Source organism: Ranitomeya imitator, chromosome 2 (genome assembly GCF_032444005.1).
Source record: "Ranitomeya imitator isolate aRanImi1 chromosome 2, aRanImi1.pri, whole genome shotgun sequence".
In the NCBI taxonomy this organism is placed as follows: domain Eukaryota; kingdom Metazoa; phylum Chordata; class Amphibia; order Anura; family Dendrobatidae; genus Ranitomeya; species Ranitomeya imitator.
In genome coordinates this window covers 72,011,283-72,036,639 of record NC_091283.1, presented here as the reverse complement: position 1 = coordinate 72,036,639, position 25,357 = coordinate 72,011,283, and the positions used below count along the sequence as shown (strand labels likewise).

The 25,357-nt window shown below is 43.2% G+C and overlaps 1 protein-coding gene across 9 annotated transcripts in view; it reads left to right on the top strand.

Annotated features, from left to right (window-relative positions):
- The window catches only part of MBNL3 (muscleblind like splicing regulator 3), a 193,373-nt gene extending 168,397 nt beyond the window's left edge, over positions 1 to 24,976 (top strand). For 4 of the 9 annotated variants that reach the window (XM_069746946.1, XM_069746952.1, XM_069746945.1 and 1 more), the window contains 4 exons: positions 7,218 to 7,368; positions 15,877 to 15,971; positions 19,527 to 19,594; positions 24,742 to 24,976. In XM_069746946.1, the coding sequence (XP_069603047.1) occupies positions 7,218 to 7,368; positions 15,877 to 15,971; positions 19,527 to 19,594; positions 24,742 to 24,754 (327 nt within the window). In that variant the 3' untranslated portion in view covers positions 24,755 to 24,976. The remainder of the gene's footprint in view (positions 1 to 7,217; positions 7,369 to 15,876; positions 15,972 to 19,526; positions 19,595 to 24,741) is intronic. The other 5 variants (XM_069746951.1, XM_069746950.1, XM_069746948.1 and 2 more) reach the window with 2 other exon arrangements.
- Positions 24,977 to 25,357: the final 381 nt, after the last annotated feature.

Here is a 25,357-nt window from a genome sequence, read left to right as displayed (position 1 = left end):
GTGAAAATGTCACTGAACCACTTCACAACTAAATATATATAGTTTTGGTAAATGGTATTATCATTTTTTTGACGAAATTCGGCAGGAGCTTGAAGAGCAACGTCACTGGGCCCGCCTCCACGCAGTAGAAACTTGCTGTGAGGTAAAAATTCAAAAATCACACCAAAATGGCGGGCGGAGTGTGTCACAGTACGGCACGTTTCTGATTGGTCGCTCGCAGCAGGCGGCAACCAATCAGACACTGGACACTGTTGACGTCACTTATCTCCGGACATTAGCTCCGGACATTAGCTCCGGACATTATCTCCGCACATTAGCTCCGGACATTAGCTCCGGACAAAGCCACGGAAGTTGGCAGAAATTGCAGGAAATAGTATTCTAGGCAATTAATCTCCGGACATTAGCTCCGGACATTAGCTCCGGACATTAGCTCCGGACAAAGCCACGGAAGTTGGCACAAATTGCAGGAAGTAGTATTCTAGGCAATTATATATTAGAAACTTTAAAACAGACACAAATTATAAGACTGCAGACTTGTAAATCTTCACGCACCGTGAGGATTTTCGAGCTCCAGGAGCAGGCGGTTATGTGACTGCAGGCAGGGCCGGCTCCAGGTTTTTGAGGGCCCTGGGCGAAAGAGTCTCAGTGGGCCCCCCCTTTAACACATACCACGATTCATGAGCGCATATATCACAGCCATGTAGTACTGTATATACCACAGCCATGTAGCATATAACACAGCCATGTAGTATATAACAGCCCACGTAGCGTATAACACAGCCACGTAATATATAGCACAGCCCACGTAGCATATAACAGCCCATATAGTATATAGAACAGCCACATATTATATAAAACAGCCCACGTAGTATATAACACAGCCCACGTAGTATATAGAACAGCCCACGTAGCATATAACAGCTCACGTAGTATATAACATGGCCCACGTAGTATATAGCACAGCCCACGTTGCATATAACAGCCCATATAGTATATAGCAAGCACAGCCACATAGTATATAACATGGTCCACGTAGTATATAGAACAGCCATGTAGTATATAGCACAGCCCACGTAGCATATAACAGCCCATATAGTATAAAGCACAGCCACATAGTATATAACATGGTCCACATGGTATATAGAACAGCCATGTAGTATATAGCACAGCCCACGTAGCATATAACAGCCCATATAGTATATAGCACAGCCCACGTAGCATATAACAGCCCATATAGCCAAGTAGAATATAACACAGCCATGTAGTATATAGCACAGACATGTAGTATATAGCACAGACATGTAATATACAGCACAGCCCCCCTCCCCCTAAGAATGGCCCCATAGTCCAGTACTCACTGTAAGGCTATATTCACACTTTGCGGATTTTGCTGCGGATCCGCAGCGGATTTGACCGCTGCGGATCCGCAGCAGTTTCCCATGAGTTTACAGAACAATGTAAACCTATGGGAAACAAAAAACGCAGTGCACTTGCTGCTGAAAAAAACATTCCGCAGCATATCACTTCTTTTCTGCGGATTTTCACCTGCTCCTATAGAAAACTGCAGATGAAAATCCGCAGAAGTAACCGCAGTAAAAACCGCGATAAATCCGCAGTAAAAACCGCGACGGGTTTTCACTGCGGATTTAGGAATTCTGCTGCGGAAAAATCCGCAGTGGAATCTGCAAAGTGTGCACATAGCCTTTTAGTTACAAAAAAAAAGAAACACTCCTCACCTCTGAATGTACCCGCGCTGCTCCCTGCTCCGGTCTCGGCGGCTGCCGCTGCACTGCCTGACACACAGGTATATAATGTCATCGCGCACCCGCAGCGGCAGTGTCAGAGGCAGAGTGGGGAATGATGGGAGAGGGAGCATCAGGTGACGCTCTGTCCTCCATCATTTGCTTTGAACTTTACCGGAAGACGCCGGTATAGTTCAATGCGGCGACGGGGGGGTTGGCACTGGCGACAGGCGGACCCCCCTGCCTCACTGAGGCCCCTTAGCGGCTGCGTGATGTGCGGCTAGCTGAGGGCCCCTGGGGGAGCGGCGGCCCTAGGCAGCTGCCTGCCCCTAACGCCGGCTCTGGATGGGCCCCCCTGTCTCGCCAGGGCCCTGGCACTTGCCCGGGTACGCTGGGTGCTGACGCCGGCCCTGACTGCAGGTATGCAATTTACATTCTTCTGGCCACATTCCGACTAGATGTGTCCAGTACATTAGCATTGAGTGAGGCCTCGCAAGTCTAGTCGACATGTGACCATATGTATGCAAATCACATTCTTGTAGTTACCAACGGCTTATGGCACCAAAGTATCCTCGCAGCGCGCAAGATCTGAGGATTCACAAGTCTGCAGTCACAAACAGTGACTGCAGACTTCTGCCGTAGGGATGGACTAACCCCTTCAAGAATAGGACTTTGTGTTGGTCTCCTGTTAGCCTGCTTTCCAAACTTTTAGTCCCCTTTTTTCTTTGCTACTTTGCTGTTGTGTAGGTCTTCCCACTAAGTTTTATACAGGTCCTTCTCAAAAAATTAGCATATAGGGTTAAATTTTATTATTTACCATAATGTAATGATTACAATTAAACTTTCATATATTATAGATTCATTATCCACCAACTGAAATTTGTCAGGTCTTTTATTGTTTTAATACTGATGATTTTGGCATACAACTCCTGATAACCCAAAAAACCTGTCTCAATAAATTAGCATATTTCACCCATCCAATCAAATAAAAGTGTTTTTTAATAACAAACAAAAAAACCAACAAATAATAATGTTCAGTTATGCACTCAATACTTGGTCGGGAATCCTTTGGCAGAAATGACTGCTTCAATGCGGCGTGGCATGGAGGCAATCAGCCTGTGACACTGCTGAGATGTTATGGAGGCCCAGGATGCTTCAATAGCGGCCTTAAGCTCATCCAGAGTGTTGGGTCTTGCGTCTCTCAACTTTCTCTTCACAATATCCCACAGATTCTCTATGGGGTTCAGGTCAGGAGAGTTGGCAGGCCAATTGAGCACAGTAATACCATGGTCAGTAAACCATTTACCAGTGGTTTTGGCACTGTGAGCAGGTGCCAGGTCGTGCTGAAAAATGAAATCTTCATCTCCATAAAGCATTTCAGCCGATGGAAGCATGAAGTGCTCCAAAATCTCCTGATAGCTAGCTGCATTGACCCTGCCCTTGATGAAACACAGTGGACCAACACCAGCAGCTGACATGGCACCCCACACCATCACTGACTGTGGGTACTTGACACTGGACTTCAGGCATTTTGGCATTTCCTTCTCCCCAGTCTTCCTCCAGACTCTGGCACCTTGATTTCCGAATGACATGCAAAATTTGCTTTCATCAGAAAAAAGTACTTGGGACCACTTAGCAACAGTCCAGTGCTGCTTCTCTGTAGCTCAAAAGTGGCTTTACCTGGGGAATGCGGCACCTGTAGCCCATTTCCTGCACACGCCTGTGCACGGTGGCTCTGGATGTTTCCACACCAGACTCAGTCCACTGCTTCCTCAGGTTCCCCAAGGTCTGGAATCGGTCCTTCTCCACAATCTTCCTCAGGGTCCGGTCTCCTCTTCTCGTTGTACAGCGTTTTCTGCCACATTGTTTCCTTCCAACAGACTTACCATTGAGGTGCCTTGATACAGCACTCTGGGAAAAGCCTATTTGTTGAGAAATTTCTTTCTGGGTCTTACCCTCTTGCTTGAGGGTGTCAATGATGGCCTTCTTGACATCTGTCAGGTCGCTAGTCTTACCCATGATGGGGGTTTTGAGTAATGAACCAGGCAGGGAGTTTATAAAAGCCTCAGGTATCTTTTGCATGTGTTTAGAGTTAATTAGTTGATTCAGAAGATTAGGGTAATAGGTCGTTTAGAGAACCTTTTCTTGATATGCTAATTTATTGAGACAGGTTTTTTGGGTTATCAGGAGTTGTATGCCAAAATCATCAGTATTAAAACAATAAAAGACCTGACAAATTTCAGTTGGTGGATAATGAATCTATAATATATGAAAGTTTAATTGTAATCATTACATTATGGTAAATAATGAAATTTAACACTATATGCTAATTTTTTGAGAAGGACCTGTATATGAGCCAAGCAGATGTGGTTGAAGATGCGATAGATGCTGCTCAGTTTGCAGTAATCTCTAAGGCCGGCTTCACACTCAGCGTATGAAAATACGGTCCGTATATTACGGCCGTAATACGCTGAAAAGTCCCGAAAATAGTGGTCCGTAGCTCCTCCGTAGGCAGGGTGTGTCAGCGTTTTTTGCGCATGGCATCCTCCGTATGTAATCCGTATGGCATCCGTACTGCGTGGTTTTCTCGCAGGCTTGCAAAACCAACATACCGCTATAGAAGTGATCCATGTGTCCCAAAAAGAAAAAAGTATATATATATATATACTGTATATATATATATATATATATATATATATATACTAGATGGCAGCCCGATTCTAAAGAATCGGGAGTCTAGAATCCATATATACTTTATTTATTCAAATGTAAGAATAATACAATTAATAAATAATAGTAAGAAAGAACAAAAATAATAGGCAGTATATGGAGAAAACACCAAACAAAAGTTCAAAATTGGTGTGAAAATGTCACTGAACCACTTCACAACTAAATATATATAGTTTTGGTAAATGGTATTATCATTTTTTTGACGAAATTCGGCAGGAGCTTGAAGAGCAACGTCACTGGGCCCGCCTCCACGCAGTAGAAACTTGCTGTGAGGTAAAAATTCAAAAATCACACCAAAATGGCGGGCGGAGTGTGTCACAGTACGGCACGTTTCTGATTGGTCGCTCGCAGCAGGCGGCAACCAATCAGACACTGGACACTGTTGACGTCACTTAGCTCCGGACATTAGCTCCGGACATTAGCTCCGGACATTAGCTCCGCACATTAGCTCCGGACAAAGCCACGGAAGTTGGCACAAATTGCAGGAAGTAGTATTCTAGGCAATTATATATTAGATATATTAATATTTATTCCAGCGCTATACAGCTTTTTCTTTCTCCTTCCTAAAACCCGACATGATTTGAGACATGGTTTTCATACAGTAAACTATGTCTTCTCTCCATTTTTTTTGCAGATTCCACACTAATAATGTCAGTAGTGTGTATCTGCAAAATTTGGCCGTTCTAGCTCTTAAAATAAAGGGTTAAATGGCGGAAAAAATTGGCGTGGGCTCCCGTGAGCTCCCAGGCTTTCTAGGAAAGTTCCCACGATCTATGAACAGCCAGCAGAGGGCGCCTCACCGCAAATGAAGCTAAATATAGATCATTGATCTATATTTAGCCTCATTCCCCGGGGTTTTGCAGCAAGGAGCAGCCTGCATTAGCGGAACTCCTTGCTGCAAAATGTTTTAACCCCTTCAGAAGGATTTACATCGTTGGATGTTACAGATCTGCGGAGGGTAAGTATATTGTTGGTTTATTATGTTTTTTCTTTCACAGAACGAGGGTCTTAAGTGACTGGATTGGGCGTAGAATAAAATACTCCAACAACCATTGTTTTTATTTCATTAAAATAATTTTAAATAATGTGTTTGTGTTTTATTTAACCCTTTACTACAATTGGATTAATAATGGATAGGTGTCATAATTGACGCCTCTCCATCATTAATTAGGCTTAATGTCACCTTACAATAGCAAGGTGGCATTAACCCTTCATTACCCCATATCCCACCGCTACACGGGAATGGGAAGAGAGTGGCCAAGTGCCAGAATAGGCGCATCTTCCAGATGTGCCTTTTCTGGGGTGGCTGGGGGCAGATGTTTTTAGCCAGGGGGGGCCAATAACCGTGGACCCTCTCCAGGCTATTAATATCTGCCCTCAGTCACTGGCTTTACTACTCTGGCGGAGAAAATTGTGCAGGAGCCCACGCCAATTTTTTCCGCCATTTAACCCTTTAATTTAGTAGATAGAACGGCCAAATTTTGCATAGACACACTACTAACATTAGTAGTGTGGAATCTGCAAAAAAAATGGAGAGAAGACATGGTTTACTGTATGTAAACCATGTCTCAAATCATGTCGGGTTTTAGGAAGGAGAAAGAAAAAGCCTGTAATTGAATTACCGGCTTTCAAGCTGTCTAGCGCTGGAATAAATATTAATATATATACATATATGTGTCTCACTGACATATATATATATATATATATATATATATACCTATTCTATGTGTACACATTTATTCTACCTATTCTTCTGTAAGCTGTCAGTGTGATTTTACTGTACACTGCAATGAATTACCGGCTTTTCTCTCTAACACCGCTGCGTATTTATCGCAAGTCACACTGCTGGTCCGTGTGTAATCCGTATTTTTCACGCTTCCATAGACTTTCATTGGCGTATTTCTTGCGCAGTACGGTGACAAACGCAGCATGCTGCGATTTTGTACGGCCGTAGAAAGCCGTATAATACTGATCAGTAAAATACGGCAGATAGGAGAAGGGGCATAGAGAATAATTGTGCCGTATTTTTTGCGAGTTTTACGGACGTAGTTTCTGCGCTCATACGTCCGTAAAACTCGCAAGTGTGAAGCCGGCCTAATACTATAGCTGTCCTTCTTACCTTTACGCTTGGCCCATTTTTGTAACCACAAACATGATTTTGCTATACTTTAAGAAGTTTACTGTGTGTGGCCACCTAGTGGTCGTATTGTGAGTTGCAGCTCGAGAAATTATACATTGAGTTTCTAATATCAGAAACTGTCTTCAGTGAAATTTGCGGAAAGGTTAACGTGATCACACATGTATGCTGTAGCGCATGCAATTCTGGTAGAGCAGTTATTTGAAAATCCTTAAATAATCATATGAAAATAACCGATTATTATCAGTAAGCGATGTCGCAATCTATAGGGTTTATTTGGAGGAGGGTGTATACTAGGGACTATCCGATATCCTGTTGTCCACAAATGCATGTCACACAAAATAACCCCTTCTGGTCTGTAATCAGCTTTGTAAACTCCCCTATATGTTTCCTGACTACGGTCCCTGGTTTTACTTCCAACATTTGTGATTTTTGTTTTAATTCTTTGGTGATGTCCTTTAAATAATTCTATTTTCTGTCTTTGAGAAATGGAACATTTGTAGGTGATTGTGTATACTGGATTGTATATCAAGCATGCAGAATATGTTTTATTTCTGGTCTTTTGCATTTTTTTTTTTTTTTGCAAATAACTCCTTCCTAATTTACAGGCGCTGCAGCCTGGAGCACTTCAACCTTTACCAAAGAGGCCGGCACTTGAAAAAAGCAATGGGGCCACCACGGTGTTTAACCCCAGCGTTTTCCACTACCAACAGGCTCTAGCAAGTATGCAGTTACAGCAACCTGCATTCATCCCGACAGGTAAGAGTCATCTCAAGAACTACAACTGCGTGCAAGTCTTGGCTGACCAAGTAGTTGTACATCTTTCAGGGCACAACACGGACATCTTGGGGTCATTAATGGTATTCCAGCAGAATTACCACTGCTTTCACCCCAAAATGGCTTTTATTCATTAACCATATTCTGGCCTAACATAATATGGCTTCTCCAGCTTGGCCAACAAATTGTTTGCCCGGTCTATGCTAACCTCTACATAAATGCTGCCCTATGTAGGAGGCTATCTTAGTATACTGGATTGATACCAAAACATTTGTGCTTCTATGTCTTAATAAAGGGATAAATAATAAATAAATACATTTCTAAGATTTTTAATTGACGGCTTTACCTTAGGGCACAGTTAGATGACAGTATAAATAGGACTGGGATCGGAACGCGGTGCTCGGACTGGCCGGCAGCTCTCCCTACCAAAGCGTGACAGCTGCATAGAAATACAGGCCGCCATGCTTGGTTCGGGAGAGCCGCCGGCCAGTCCGAGCGTGGCGTTCCCATCTCCGTCTCACTGCACCCTTAGGATGGACTAATATTATATAGCATGTATGTGTCAGACCTCCATGATCTCAGCCAGGCACAGCCACACTGATGCATATCATTTTACCTTAGTAAGCAATGAAGGGTCCATCAATCGCTGTGACCCCTTTATCCAGCTGATCAGTGGGAATCCAGATGGTAAAACCCACCAATCATATATGGATGGCTTATACTAATGATCTAAGGATAGGTATTTATCTAAAACCCCAGTTTAGGGATCACACAGAGATTACCTAGACAGAATCCAATTGTAGCAAACTCTCAGCTGTACGAACTGGATCCATTCAAACTGAATTTAGAAAAGGGCACATCCACTGCCATCTCACCCCACTCAGCAGAACAAGGTTCTGGGGACCCCTTGTAGAGATTCAATAAATATTTATTGTGGGAATACCCCTTTAAGAATCTGCTGGATCTGCGTCCCCGTTAATCTGAATGAGTCTTGTAAAAATCCATGCACGTGCTACATACACAACCCCATTCAGATGTATCGGAGGGAATATTGCAGGAATTTCTGGATCAAATCTAAATTCACCAATGTGATAATTAAAGGGAATCTGTCAGCAGGGTTTTGTTAGTTAATCTGGGGGAAGCGAAATGTAGAGCAAGTGAGCCTGATTCCAGGGGTGTGTCACTTACTAGGCGGTGTTTTGCAATTTTAGTACAATCAGGGTTTTATTAGCAGGAAATTATCACTAGAGGACTAGGTCTCAGGTGCAGAGCAGTCCAGCTTACCTGGGTAACTCCGCCCCCACCACTGATTGGCAGCTTCCTGCCTATTCACATATTAAGCTGCAAATCAGTAGTGAACTGATTCAGAGAACTGCTAGATCTATAACAGAGAAAACAGGGATTCTATTAAAACTGCACCAAACAGCTCAGTAAGTGACACATTGCTGGAATCAGGCTCTCTGCCCCTACATTATGCTGCTACAAAAAAACCTACTGACAGATTCCACTCATAGCTATATGTTTTATTCCTGACAGAATAGTCATACGTCATGTCAGTATTTAGCGAGATAAATATTATTATTTGTAGCTTTTATGTATATAATAAAAAGAAATGACATCAAGCTAAGTTCTGATCACCTGCTTATTTTCATGGTGTGTTTAATTGATAGTTTTTCCATTTGTATTACGTACATACTACATATCTCAGGCTTTGTTAAAGGGATAGTTTTATCAGAAAATAACCTATTGTTCAAATCAGATTTTTGTGTTAAATATTTATTTAGAATTTTGAATGCATTTCTTTTCATCACAATCCGTATTAAAAAAAAATCTTGACAATTTCATACTGATTCCTGGGGATGTTCTAGACTCTCTATCCCGTTCTTTCAGGAAATGCACATGCACATTAGCCTCACTCAGACTTTTATACTGAAGCATCTAATGAGTGTGTGCAAAGGTGATTTTGAAGAGAAGGGGATCGTGCGGATATGTGACCGCACTTATGAATCCAGCTTTGTTTTTAAAGATCTTACCTATCATTGTAAACCTGCCAATGATGATGAAACTGCTGAAATCTCTTCCTGAAACAACAGGAAGTAGGAATCTAAAATAGTCTTAGTGGTTAGGGTGAAAATTGCTAAATTTCTCTTTTTTGTTTTTAATGGTGATCAGAATATTGAAAAAAAAATAGCAAAAATATAAATAAAAATATATATGTAACACAAAAACCTGAGGTCATTTTCTAATGACACATTTCTTTAATTTTCCTTGCTGTAAATTATCACACATGATTGAATCAGAGGGGACACACTCCAAGCACATGTAGATACAATGCATTCTCTCATCCAAACGAACAAAATGAAACCGTTCGGTCAAAGAAATGTCTAATTCCATGATGGCTGAGGATGGTTGAGTTGAATAAAAGTTACACTGAGCTCCTTCAATGGGATTGTCCAGAACTAAGAGGGTCTGCCCTATTTCTGAAACTGTACCATGCTTGTCTATGTACGGTGCCGACTACTACAGCTTAGGCCGGTTTCACACGTCAGTGGCTCCGGTACGTGTGGTGACAGTTTCCTCACGTACCGGAGACACTGACTCATGTAGACACATTAAAATCAATGTGTGTCTGCACATATCAGCGTGTTTTCACGGACCGTGTGTCTGTTTGGAAAACACGGAGACATGTCCGTGTTCGTGGGAGCGCACGTATTACACGGACCCATTAAAGTCAATGGGTCCGTGTAAAACATGTACCGCACACGGATGTTCTCCGTGTGCAGTCCGTGTGCCGTGCAGGAGACAGCGCTACAGTAAGCGCTGTCCCCCCAGCGTGGTGCTGAAGCCGCCATTCATTTCTTCTTTCCAGCATCGTTCGCTGGAGAGAAGATATGAAAAATAAAAGATCCCTGTCCCAAACCCCCTCCCACCTCCTGTGCGCCCCTCCACCTCCCTATGGGTGGTGGAGCTGCATATTCATCACTGTACTAGGCGGCACCACGTGACCGCTCATACAGGAGAAGCTGCGGCAAGGACAGGAAGCAGCGAGGGAGCCGGGTAAGTACTTTATTAACAGCGGGGGGGCGCACAGGGGGTGGGAGGGGGTTGGGGACAGGGATCTTTTAAACAACAACAAAAAAAAAGATTTTTCATATCTTCTCTCCAGCGAACGATGCTGGAGAGAAGAAATGAATGGGGCTTCAGCACCAGATGCAGGGGACAGCGCTTAACTGTAGCGCTGTCTCCTGCACGGTGCGTGTGGTCCTCAGTCGGCACACGGGCGGCACACGGATGCCGCACATGTACCACACTGATGTGCCACATAAACACGGATAATTCCGGTACCGATTTTTCCGGTACCGGAATTATCTGGACGTGTGAGACTGGCCTTAGGCTGTTCACGTGTCCATTTTTTCTTTCCATTTTTTGATGTTTGAGAAGCATAATGAATGGCTCCTGAAATGTCCTCCACTTGCATTCTTTCCATCTCTCTATCTGCACAAAGAAAAATAATTCTACAGGAAACTATCATCTATCATCCATTGTCAACTTTTTAACAGATGCGAAAAGGAAAACTAACGTTAATCGGCTAAAAAAAAAGCCCTCCTCCTCCTTGTCCCATCAAAGTTTTCATCCTCTTAAAATATTGCAGTCATCATATTACATAGCACTGTGTATTACAATTGCTCATTGTGCCTTTCTACCTAGTTAATTCTTCTCTTTTCCATTAGTGAGTTTTACAGTGATGACTCATGCAGGGAATAGAAACTTCCTCTTTCTACATAGAGCTTAGCAGGGTTCAGCTAGTCAGTTTTTAACCATGTGATGATGAATGAGATAAGAGAAGAATGAACTGGGTAGAAAGGCAAAATGAGCAATTGTAAGTACACAGCGCACTATAATATGATGACAGCACTATAGTAAGAGGATAACATTTTTTATGTGAGGAGTGCTACTTTTAGCCGAATATATATATATATATATATATATATATATATATATATAATTATTGAACAAATCTGTGCTTTTTTTTTTTTTCTTTTTAAATAACCAATTAATTGAAAACTGGACATGGAAGGAAAGCCTTAGCCCATTCAGGAATGAGGTGCAGTACCAGATGCGGTGCATGGACCGGCATGATCATGTTTTTGTGAAAGAAAGTAATTTTTTTTTTATCCTAATAACCCCCCTAAATTTTTTCCCAGTGTAATTTTTTTGCATAGTAGTACAATAGTTATCATTTCCCAACAACAGACTCTAGAGAGCATGGTATCGTCCACCATCCCAAGGTGAATGCATTCAGCTGTGAAGTGTAGAAAGTGATATGATGTTCTGCAGATAATATAGGGAACTGCAATGCATCAATGTGGCAGACCGCCATACACGCGTACTTTGTTCCTAGAAGTATCCATTTGAGACAAGGTCAGCATCATTAAAGAAGTGATTCTTTGCAGTTACTCTCAGAATCGCCTCACATTCCCTAATCCTTTTTTTCTTTTATACAAAATAGAATAAATTATCTATATAAAAATTATTAAAGTGTAACTATAATGGCTTAACAGAGCTATTAGTTCCGGTTGCTCAAACACAAGTTTCAAAGGTTCCCTGTACACTGTAAGCACTTTGAAAGGGGATATCCGTGGCTTTGTGAAAAATAAAAAATGTGCCTAAGCAGTAACAGGCAGGTAGTTGCCTTCTTTGCTGACACGGAGCAGTCACAGACCGCTCCTGCCGGCGATTCAGCTGCCTCTGCTGATGTCACGTCGATAGAGCAGCGGCTCCTTTTCCACTCTACTCTGTTGACTCGGCGTGACTTCCGACGTCATTCTGATTGACAGTCGGCTCCACCAGTTAGGCAGCAGGAATACGGCTGTCAATCAGAATCACGTCAAAGACTCGCTCTGTCAACGGAGCGGAGCGGAAAAGAATCCACCACTCTATTGATGTGATGTCAGCAGAGGCAGCTGCATTACCGGCAGGACCAGTCTTGGACGGTGAAGAACGGCACCACACAACAGGAAGGTAAGTAGCAACTACCTGACTGTTTGTGCTTAGGCACATTTTTTGTTTTACACTAAGTTCCAGATATCTCCTTTAAACGGGTTGTCTAGGATTAGAAAAATCATGGCTGCTTTCTTTCAGAAATAATGACACCCATGACTATGGCTTGTCTGGTGTTGCAACGTGGTCCCATCGAAATTAACATCATACACCACCCACGGTAAGGGATTGAGCTGTTTTTGAAAGAAAGCTGACACATTTTACGATCCTACCAGTTTGGGCATCCCCTTCATCCTGAGGTCCAGCAGCTTCCAGCGCCAAGCAAATGTGTTTAACTCCATGCACAGTTCACACTGAACAGGCTGCAGCTTCCACACTTTACCCTGCAGCTCCAACACACAGACTGTTCAGCTTTCCTAGCTGACCCGTGCAGTTTCCATTCAGAGAGAGACCCTGCCTTGTCTCTCTGCCAGCTACAGCTCACATTTTGGCTGGTCACTCACCAGCTTGAACACACTCCACTCTGCTCAACATTCAGCAGACTGACACAAGGTGAACTCATTTACTGGTTCTTCGCCAAAGCTAGCCAGGTGTCGCTGATTAAGACCTGCAGTGCTAGCATTTAACCCAGTCCTGCCTGGCTTTGCTACTCTGTTTAAAAGCCTTTGTTATTGGCAGTGCAACAAAAGCTGCCACTCTCTCTGATCTCAATCATCACTCAGCAGCTAATGGGTGCCTGCTTTGCCTAACCCATAAATGCTGGTACTGCTTTAGCCAATAGTTGTAGATCATGAAGTGATGTCAGAGAAGAGGCCAGTATTTTAGGTAACTTCTGCTGTATAGTTCTGTTATCATCTGACAGCAGCACGATGTAGGGGCAGAGACCCTGATTCCAGTGATGTGTGACTTACTGGGCTTCTTGCAGTAGTTTTTATTAAAAGCTGTTTTATTTGCTGCAGAACTCCCAGTTCCCAGAAAGCTGAGTTCTAAATAACCCCATCCACACCAGTGCTTGTCATCTTTCTCTGTACACTGTTCATGGACTACACGGCAGCAGATTTACTGGTCTTCTAGTGATAATCTCTTGCTGATAGAATTGTTATATTATCAAAACTACAGCAAGAAGACCAGTAAGCGACATATCACAGGAATCATGGTCCATGTCTCTACATCATTCCACTCTCGGTTAAGGTGGCAAAAACCTAGTGGCAGATTCTCTTTAAGGAGCTTTAGTCTACAGAGCACCTGACAATGTACATTTTGGGGGCCACAGTAAAATAAATAAAAGCTCTAATATCACAGTGGACACTAGAAGATACATTTTATTAGTTCCAAAAAATCACCGTCAAGTTGGAAACTGAAATCTTAATTTTGCCAAACAGTAAAAAAAGGACAGCATTAAGATGCAAGGGTGTAATCACTGTGATATCTGAGGTGGGTGCTGTTTTTTTTTGTTTGTTTGTTTTTTTTCTTGGATCCATAAAGTGGGATTTTTGTTCAGTGACTCGGATCACGATTTTATGTCTCTTTTTTTTTTATCTATTTTTTGTCTGCAAAAACATAACATGTGGACAGTCCCTTTGACTACAATGGGCACGTATTAAGTCAATGAAAAATACGGATAACTTGTATGTGAAACACCAATGTCTGAATGAGGCCCGACCCAGTGGCTTCCATATTAGCCAGCTAAGGCTAAGCAACAAGCTTGGATTGCCTGTATAACACCAGTTAGTAAGTCTGCAGATTCACCTCCGAGCAGATGTAAGTGCCAGTGTTAGGACATTATGCTTGGTAGTGGTGGAGTCAGTACAGCCATTTTTCTGCTTTTCATCATCATTACAAAGATCAGTTTGCAGGATGTGCTGGGAGCTGTAGCTTGGCAATAACTGTAGGATACTAAAGTTTTTTTTCTTTTAGGCTTCTTTCACACTAGCGTCGGAATCTCCCCGTCGCAATGCGTCGGGGAGAGATTCCGACGCTAGCGTTTGCTGCATTGCACAATGGGTGCAGCGGATGCATTTTTCCGGCGCATCCGCTGCCCCATTGTAAGGTGCGGGGAGGTGGGGGCGGAGTTCCGGCCGCGCATGCGCGATTGGAAAAAGCGGTCCGTCGGGAGAAAAAAACGTTACATGTAGGGGTTTTTTCTCCCGACGGTCCGCCAAAGCACGACGCATCCGTCACAAGACGGATGCGAAGTGTGCCAATCCGTCGCAAATGCGTCGTCAATAGAAGTCTATGGGGAAAAAACGCATCCTGAAAGCACTTTTGCAGGATGCATTTTTTCTGCAAAACGACGCATTGTGACGGATTTAAAAAATCGCTAGTGTGAAATTAGCCTAATACCCATGATTGATTTCCAGTCCTGACACTGAAGACTCTGCATCTCAGGTCGCAGCTACTACTCATCCATGTTATTACAAAGCTGTGTAATCAGGATAGTCATGTGTATCTTGCCTTAGAGGTCATGTCACCAGGTGAAAGCGACCCCTTTTTGCTCTTAGTGTACTCCTGCTGCTCTCCTGAGTATTCCTTTTTTCTATCATCTGAATCTGTCATATTGTCCCAGAGATATGGACCTTTTTATTTAGTGCAAATGTTTATGGTCTTTACCAAGTAGGCGTTGCTCACAGGGTAATAATGCAGAGCAGCCTAAAGACACGCCCCACCTAAAGACACGCCCCACCTAAAGACACGCCCCATCTAAAGACACACCCCACCTAAAGACACACCCCACCTAAAGACACGCCCCACCTAAAGACACGCCCCACCTAAAGACACGCCCCACCTAAAGACACGCCCCACCTAAAGACACACCCCACCTAAAGACACGCCCCACCTAAAGACACGCCCCACCTAAAGACACGCCCCACCTAAAGGCACGCCCCACCTAAAGACACGCCCCACCTAAAGACACGCCCCACCTAAAGACACGCCCCACCTAAAGACACGCCCCACCTAAAGGCACGCCCCACCTAAAGACACGCCCCACCTAAAGACACGCCCCACCTAAAGACACGCCCCAGAGGATCTTGTGAGCCACGCCCCTTGGAGAAAAAGTAACACTGAATAAAAAGGCCTGTATGTCTGGATTTAAAAAAAGAAAAAGGGGGAATACTCAGGGAAGCAGCAGGAAGAAAATAAAAGCAAACACAGGCCACATATGACCTGGTGACAGGTCCCCTTTAAGTTAAAGGTATCATTGACACATATCATATATGTGCTTATACTTGTATTGTGTTTTGAAATGTGTTAGTTTCCTTAATTATAATTGGCTTTTCCCTTTTTTCTCTTTTTTTTTTCTTTCTTTTATAACGCTGTCTTGCTTTGCACTGTGATTGCATGCTGCTCCCGGTGTAACCTTCATGGTGATGTCACATGGCTTGCTGCTGCGATACCTACCACGCTCCTCCAAATCCACCATGTGTTGCTATGGTTACCATTAACCCTCCACCCTCCTGTATGTCGCTTCCATGGTTCCCTCCTGAAAAGTACCCATGATGCACGGTGCTACGCCCACCACTGTGTCTGCAGCAACAACACCCGCCACCAGCGTGCCCTTCGCTGCAACAGCTACAGCCAATCAGGTTTGGCCCTTTAAATAGCTTTATTTCACATGTAGAAGCCTGGCATAATGTGCAAATAGTGTAATATATGCACCTTGTGGATGGGTGGCTACTAGTGATGAGCGAGCGTTTTGGGATAAGGTGTTATATGAGCATGCTCGGGTGCTAAGCGAGTGACTTCAGTGTACTCTTAAAAAAATGTCCGAGTCTGCGTGGTTGCATGTCTGGCGGCTATTAGACAGCCACAACACATGCAGGGTTTGCCTGTTTGTTAGACAACCCCTGCATGTGTTGTGGCTGTGGAACAGCCATGAGACATGCAGCTGCGGGGACTGGAACATAATATTCAAGCACGCCGAAGACACTTGGTTAGCACTCGAGCATGCTTAGATAACACCTTATAAGAGCATGTTTGCTCATCGCTAGTGGCTATAAAAATGCGTGATTTTCATCATTGTATAGATATTTACTGATCTATAGTTGATGAATTTCTGTATATCTATACTAGAAAATACCACTTTCATTACTAAGGGTTAATGCTTCTGGAGCTCATCCTGAGGTGTATATATCTGATGACTATGACAGTTCTTTCTGCCGAGTGCAATATCTAAACTAAGAGAAGCGGCTCTCGTATACTATAACTTTAGTATTTCATCACAGGCTCAGGATCTAATCTGTTATTTGCCGAGTCCTTCTAATGACGAACTAATAAAACCCTCTATAGATCTCATAAGATAGTCACGTAGTCGTCATTTAAGTTCATTAATATCACTAATTAGTTCAAAAGTTCCATGGTTTTAGCTATAAAAAACAATAACTAACATAGGATAACGTGCCCTGCTGCTGCAGAACATCTTGATGTGATTCATGTGAGGTCTGCATGTTTTTCGGTAGGCGTCTATTTGCTGAGATATGTCATCCTATAAGAACTTGAATGTTTACAAGTAAGTCATAGTTTGGAATTGAGAATCACACCTAAAAGTGTAGGACAGGATCGCATGACAAGTTATTATAAATGGTTCTAGAATTTTTATGTTCTATGATCTAAAAAGAACAAATAAAAATCTAAAACTCCTGATAGACCTTGTTCACACAGTGCAATTTTGGTGCAGTTTTTTATTTATTTTTTTTAATTTTAAACAGAAGGAAAGTATGAAAAGACTTGAAGTGGATTTTCTGGTTCTGGAAACTAAATCTTAATATATACTTACCGTGTAATGCCTTGACATCCTGTTCCATCCAGATGTGTCCGGATCCCAGAATTCCAAGCGGCGGAAGTTCACCGACCGCCATATTGGGACACCCAAGTGGTGGGTGTCTCAATATGGAAACTGCTGGTGGTACCAGCCTCGGAACACCATTGCACTACACACATGCACGCGCACACACACACCACACACACACACATTTACACACACTGCACTGTATACACCATACGCACCACATATACACACACAAACTCTGTGTATGCCGTACGTACCACAGACCCACACACTGTATACGCCGTACGCAGCCTCTTGCACGATACCACCAGTGGAACACCGTCGTGAATACGCCGCCGCTGGGATCAGCCGAATGATTCACTGACCGCCGCCATCTTTGTACAGGAGAACCACATGCACAGTTTTAATGTGACCGCCGCTATCTGTCAGCACAAAGATGGCGGCAGTCTGATTTACTGCACCTGCGCAAATTCCGCAAATCTCTCCCCCCCTCATGTGTTTAAAATTGTCTGTCTGACCGTGTACAGAACATACCACAGCTCGTGGGCAGGGGAGAAAGCAAAAGACAACACTGACATTACAGCAGGGGATAACAGAGGATTCATTTTGTGAGGTAAAATATTTCACTGACTGTTTTTAAACAATATTTTACCTCACAACATGTATCCTCTGCGATCCCCTGCTGTAATGTCAGTATTGTCTTTTGCTTCCTCCCCTGCCCAGGAACTGTTGTATGTTCTGTACACGGTCAGACACAGACAAATTTTAAACACATGGGGGGAGATTCTCAACACTGCACAGCCTTCCCCCATCGTGAAATTAACGCCCTCCCAATGCGATAGCATCGGGCCTCCATCTAGTGTTTGTATAAATGAAAAATTCTACTATATTTGCTTTCAAATCCTCACTATTTTTGCTGTCAGTGAATGGTGACGCATTTAGAGGCTGCACATCCCATGCGCAGTGCTGATATCGGCTAAGAAGTGTATCCAGTCCATACAATGCTCCATAATTTAGCCCAGTTCACATTATGTTTTGCCCTATGTATAGTTCCTGATGAGCGCAAGAGCCCTCGATCAGCTTTTGCTAATTATTGCAGATTTGTTTTTTTTTAGTAAACCATAAACAATATACAGGTAGTGATGAGCGAACGTGTTCGGATAGCGTGGTATCCAAGCATGCTCGGGTGCTAACCGAGTGACTTCGGCGTGCTCGGATAACATGTCCGAGACCCTGCGGCTGCATGTCTCCTGGCTGTTAGACAGCCCCAACACATGCAGGGATTACCTAACAAACAGACCATCCATGCATGTGAGGCAGCTTTCTAAGGCTAGGTTCACATTGCGTTAATGGGTTAACGCTAACGGACTGCGTTGCACGGCAAAAATGTCGCAATTAACGCCGTGCAACGGGTCCGTTAGCGCACCCATTGACAGCAATGTGATTTGTGCCTGTAGCGCATCGCTAGCGCATGTCATTTTCGGCACGCGCTAGCAAGGTGCCGTTCTTTTGTGACGGACCTCGGACGCTGCTTGCAGTGTCCGAGGTGCGTCCGAGGTCCGTCCCTCGCTAGCGCAGATCGGGGATCTGCGCTAGCGGGGACGGCGAACGCGGACCCTAAATAAACATTGCGTTAGCGCAATCCGCTAGCGCTATGCGCTTAACGGATTGCCCTAACGCAATGTGAACCTAGCCTAACAGCCGCGAATCATGCAGCCGCAGGGACTCAAGCATATTATCCGCACCCAAGATACTTGGATAACATCCGAGCATGCCTGGCTAACACGTTATCCGAGCACATTCACTCATCACTGTATACAGGCAGAAACTGCACCAAAACCTGCACTGTTTGAACAAGGTCTATAGCTAATATGTATATTGGAATTTTATAAATTGCCCATCATGCAACTCTATCTATTCTGTAACCCTGGTCTAAATGTCTTTTATTGCTCTGAAAATTGTCTACATATAACCGATGACATTCCTCCTTATGTACATAAAGCAAGATGATAATGGCCCCCTTGTTTTCCATAGCGTATTATCAGATGTCACTTAATGGACGAGGTATAGAGCAAAGTACCAGCAGACGGGACCTGCGCCGTACATAGCAAGTACCGCCTTAGCAAATAGACCCCGACCTAACCTACAGATCAACGCAGGGTTGACTTAGAACTCATGCACAAGCCAAATAAATGCTTGCCTGGTTCCATTACCTAGAACCCGTCCCGCAGGAAACACGCGGCTGTGACTTGTTGCTCACAGACCCAGTTTTCCATTCACCACCATTTACGGCAATCATAAAGAGCATTCTCTCCAGGAAAAAACTTTTAATTTGAAATCTTTTCCACTGTAGATGTCCCAATTTTCACTAGATGAACTGAATAACAGCATGTATGTATCACAGATCTTACCAATAGAACAGTAAGTTTGTTTTCATCTTAACATTAACGTATTAACTGATTTCTTATATATGAAAGCATTTGATGGGACCACTCATACGATTAATGACCTAGCGCTCCGGTACAGAGCTTTTATTCTCGTTATATCTGACGATGGATCCTTTTTGAGGTCAGGCTTTGATTTCTTAGGATCAGATAACGCAGCTTCTAGGGGTTTATTCTGCACTGCTCTTACCATTGCAATAATTGGCTTCAAGGTTGCAACAGGTTTATATGCTTTTTTTTTTTTTTGCTTTTTTTTTTAGATCGTTGCTTCCATAATATGTTCCTTTTGTGTTGCTTTCCGTGTTAAAGATGGACCAGTTTTCTAGATTTTTTGTTTCATTTTTTTTTTAAACTAATTTGTTATCGAATATGTGAAATCCGAGGTTTTCTTTGTAGAGTTCGATATCCAGAATGCAAACTATGCGAAAATGTAGATGTGTTTATCGAGAGATTTTTTTAGTCCATGTTTGGTCTCAAGGGTCTTTTTTTGTATATTCTACTAAGAAAGTGTATTATTACAAGATTAGGAGCTAGAGAGATTTATATTGGTAAAGGAATTTCATGCATCTCCTAGAACTTGCATAGATGTAATGTGTCATAGACGTAAGGTTCCATTTCTAATGGCGTTAAAGGGACGGTAACGTGAAAATAGATGCACACTAGGCTCTTCAAAAAATTGAAATGTTACAAAACTGAGCTACGTTATTCCATTTTGGAATATTTCCCTGCAGTTTTTTGTAAAGGGAACTCTGCATCAGGGCCAATACCATATGTTACTTTTAGTACACAATGTACTGATTCTCTTAAAGGAAACCTGTCAGGTTCGACAACGCTATTAATCTGCAGATGTAGGGTCAATCTGTAGGCTATTAGTGTTAGGTAGGTACCTGGACGCAGTATTGAAAGTGGGACACCCAGGAGAAAATGAGCTTTATTCCTACCGGGAGCCGCCGGCTTTCAGTTATGCGATTGCAGCCATCACTCACCACACAGCCGTCTCTACAGTGTGTCGGTGCAAAGCCGGCTGTCAGTCATGCGATTGCAGTCATCACTCACCACACAGCTGACTCTACAGTGTATCAGTGCAGAGCAGGTTGTCAGTCAGTGCCCTGGCATGGTTACAGCCGCTGCTCTCTGTTTGGTGAACAATGACTGAAATCACACTGGTATGTGTGCATGACTGAAAGCTGGCAGCTCCGGGAAAAAATAAAGTTGACGTGCCGCACCTGCAGTACCGTGCCCAGGCATCTATATTAGCCTGAAGTATAACCCTTTACCTATTTGTCAATAGTGTTATCAGACCTGAGAGATTCCCTTTACGTTGGACATACACATTAAACAAATCTTGGGTGAATGTATTGATTCTGACAGCAATGGATGAGCTAATCTGTGTAAGACAGCCATAGAGTCAGCATATGGCAGAAATTGTGAAAAGTGACCATGGATTGCAACATGCCGAATCCGTTCTCCACCTAGAGAAAAGACACTCCCAAAAGTTACTTAATTTCCCCATTGAAGCTTCCCTTGCACTTCTTGTCGTCTCTCTAAAGTCAGCAAAGCCCTGCTAGGAAAATACGTAGATGACAAAAAAAATGCAATACATTAACACACAGCGAAAAAGCAAGACAAGATATGTGTGTCATTATGCAACTTATTACAATATTTCAAGTCTGAAAGGTCCTCGATCCTCCACTACTTCCCCAAGGATGCAGATCCTCAAGCAGCCAAGGTTGGATATACTGTAGGTGACTGGCAATGGATGAGAATTGATAAATTTCTCATTTTATTTAAACATCTTGTTTCCAGGCAAGGTTTTATTCTGGCCAGACAACCTCTTATCTTATTTGTTATTGTCGTATTGGTACCTCCCTGTAACTTGTGTGTTTTGTTTTTTTTGTGTGTTTCTTTTTAGTATTTTTCCTTTTTTATTTTTAGAAACTTTATTCAACTAGGCTTTATGTTTGTTTCTTTTCCACTTCCCCTCACTTGAGAAACTGAAGCAAAAATTACACAATTGCCTTTTTAATGTTAGGCAATACTTATTATTTCCTAGAATTATATATATTGTGCTGTGGGCAATGGTGCACAAACACAAAATATTCATGGAGAGGCAGAGAAGTGATGCTGATGATGCAGGAGCACCAGAACGGCCACAATTACTTCCTCACTCCTCAGCGGTTCTTCGGAGGTGTGTCGGTTCGCTGCTCTTTGCTCTAATTGGTCGAGGAGCAGCACTCTGACAATGCTCATATCCAGCTCTTCCCACCACTCCACTACTACCAGCCGCCATGAAGCTGATGACCACACACACAACCCAGTATGCCAATGCCATCCAGTAGAGTAGCGCCATCCTTCCGACCTCATTACACACTGCTGCCTCTGAGCACAGTCTCTTTACTCTTCCCCTGATCATCATGCACCGCCACTGGCCACCACTGGAGAGGGCTCCCCTACGCTCATCATCATACACACCCACCACCCAAACAGGGTCAATACAATATGCCAACTGTGAGTGCATAGTACTCATGCCAAAATATAGATGCATCGGCAAGGAAGATGCAAGACAGATGAAGATTCTTCCAAAGTGATGCATCTATGATGTCTGTGTTCTTTGCTCTGATTTATAGATCTTACTTCCACCAATCAGTGCATGCGTCTCTCAGTCCTTCCTCAATGCATTAAGAGAGAGCATTTTCCCCCTGATCCCACAGTGCGACACCATCCAGTACAGAGTGGTCACTCGTCTGCCCCTGGTAAACAGACAGTGCAAAGAGATCTAACCATAAATGACTGGCCAAAAAGTTGTAGCATTCTTCCATACGCTTCAGCCATGCTTGTGCTTCTGCGCTGCTGCCTGCGTTCTGTGCTCTGATTGGTGGCTAGCAGTCAGTGGGCAGCTGTTCCACCAATCATAGTAATGCTCTTGTCTTGCTCTCCCCACCTGTTGGCTGCAGCTGCTATGGGCATATGAGTGTGACCCATCTGCTACAACAGGAACCTTTCTAATTTAGAGATAAAACAAGACCTTGGGAGCCACCCCTCACAACCTGCCACCCTAGGCACTGGTCCTCAAGTGTCACCCCTCACAACCCGCCGCCCTAGGCACTGGTCCTCAAGTGTCACCCCTCACAAGCCACAGCCCTAGGCACTGGTCCTCAAGTGCCACCCCTCGCAACCCACCACCATAGGCACTGGTCTTCAAGTGTCACCCCTCACAACCCGCCACCCTAGGAACTGGTCCTCAAGTGCAACCCCTCACAACCTGCCGCCCTAGGCACTGGTCCTAAAGTGCCACCCTTCACTATCCGCCGCCCTAGGCACTGGTCCTCAAGTGCCACCCCTCACAATCCGCTGCCCTAGGCACTGGTCCTCAAGTGCCATCCCTCACAACCTGCCACCCTAGGCACTGGTCCTAAAGTGCCACCCCTCACAACCCGCCGCCCTAGGCACTGGTCCTCATGTGCCTCCCCTCACAACCTGCTGCCCTAGGCACTGGTCCTCAAGTGCCACCCCTCACAATCCGCCACCCTAGGCACTGGTCCTCAAGTGCCTCCCCTCACAACCCGCCGCCCTAGGCACTGGTCCTCAAGTGCCTAGTGATAAATACAGGCCTAGAAGACCTGCCTGGGCATAATATCACAAGTTGTAACTGAAATAAGCGCAGCATTCAGACTTGAACTATATTAGTAAGTTGCATAAGTTTCTAATTTAAACTACAGATATTGGTCTCCCATTTAACACAAAATAACAATGTGGATGAACTTAATCTCTCTCTCTTAATCAAAAGGAGTTGTGCTTAAGAAAGGTCATCAAAATCTGATCTTAGTGGTCTGACACACCTGACACCCTATAGATTATCTGTATTAATGGCCAGATATAAACTGAAATTAACCGTAGCTGAACAGCAGAGCTCTAAACACTATGTAGTGGCTGCTGCAGGGACCTGAAGAGTAGTCTCTTAGTAGTAGATCCCCCTGATGAGCTGGGAAAATAAAATACAGTTATTTACGTAGGAGATAAGAAAGCAGCAATGAAGTTAGTAGATAGGGTAAAGAATTGACTAGGGATAAAAAGGGAAGATGGCAACAATAGCAATGATAATAGTTGTGTTTTTTTTTCAATAAAAATATAACCTTTATTGAGTGTACATTGATATATTTCTATTTTAATATAATAATTCCTACTTAAAAAGTTAAAATAATATTCAGGACAGCAGTCTTAAAACCTATCAAAAGACAAAAAAGTAAAACTTTAAACTTTAAATTGTTGTTGAGAGAATCCATTGCTTCCAAACCTAATTTCACTGTTCACATGCAGCTATAACATTGACTCCTTTCAAGAGGACCCGTGACACGTCATTTTTACCTAGTCTAATAGCCTGTGTTCTTCCGAATCTGACACTGTTTGTCTTTTGTTCCTGCACCTCTTTAGTCCCGAGATATGGCCCCCTCTTCCCTGTATAAAAATCTAGACTTGTTAGCCAAGTTGGCATGCTCATCAACTTCTCTGTGAGGACCACACCACCTTGGCCAACAGGACTGGGTTTATGTAAATTGAAATGGGGGCGATATCTTGGGAACGGAGAGGTGCCAGAACAATAAATACCCAACGTCGGGTTTAGGAGAAACGTAATATTTACACCAGGTTAAAAACAGAAGATATTTCTGGCCAGTGACATGTCCTCTTTAAGGAGAAGCTCACCTTTATTCCATATATTGTGGACATGTAATCCTGGTTTAGATACTACATTATTGGTAATATTCCAGGTAGGGCTGCCCTCCCAGTGCCAATATTATCCAGAAGGCCTGTCTTGATGTGATCACGGCCTTGGTGACACTCTTTGCTCACCTCGCTCTATTCATGCTGCCGTAAATGGTAGTTTATAATCTGCTAACAGCAAAAAGAGGACAGACGGCTTTGCAGAATTTAATTTCCCCAACGTTATCGTCCTTATTGGCAATACATACTAGCTAGATGGGGGGGGGGGGATTTTTAATGTAGAATTTCCTAAATATCAATTATTCTTTGCCATTTGCCTAGATGTTGTTTTAGCGTTTAATAAGTCCGATCCGTGTGTTCCTCACTGTTATAACTCCCCGTCTTTGTTTTTTCTTCCGTCTCTAGTAGGCCATGTTGAAATTCTGAACAGCAGAATTGTGGAGTACCAGAATTTATCGGTGGGAAGTTACACATGGCCTTTCTGTAAATATCCATTACTGGCGTCCTCGACCACCTCGACAGTAAGCCTGCTGCAGTCTACATGTTAACCAAAAAAAAAGAGAAAAAAAAATTATGGGAATGTCTGAAAACGGCACTATGAAAAAAAAAAAAGCATTAAAGTCAACATTGCTCTCTGAAAGCGGTTATACACGTAGGATACTATACTAGACTTTTGTAACCCATTTACTTTTAACACATGTAATCATTCTGCGTGCACCATGTTAGGTGAGTGCACCCTGCCGAAGCTTGTTTTGCTGCATATTATTGGTGGATTCACATTTTTAAAGTGTTATCTTAACTGTTTTGTTTACATTGTAGTCGATTTTTCATTTTTACGCCTGTATCATTATGAGAAGTATACTCAAGACCATCTTTTTTTTTTTTTTTTGCATTGTGATTAATAATTACATGCATTGTTGTTGTTTTGTCATATTCTTAGTATTATGCCAAACAGGGACAAAGTGGTTCTTAAACAAGGTCCTTATGAAACTGGCTCAAAATAATGTTTTTTTTTTTCCCA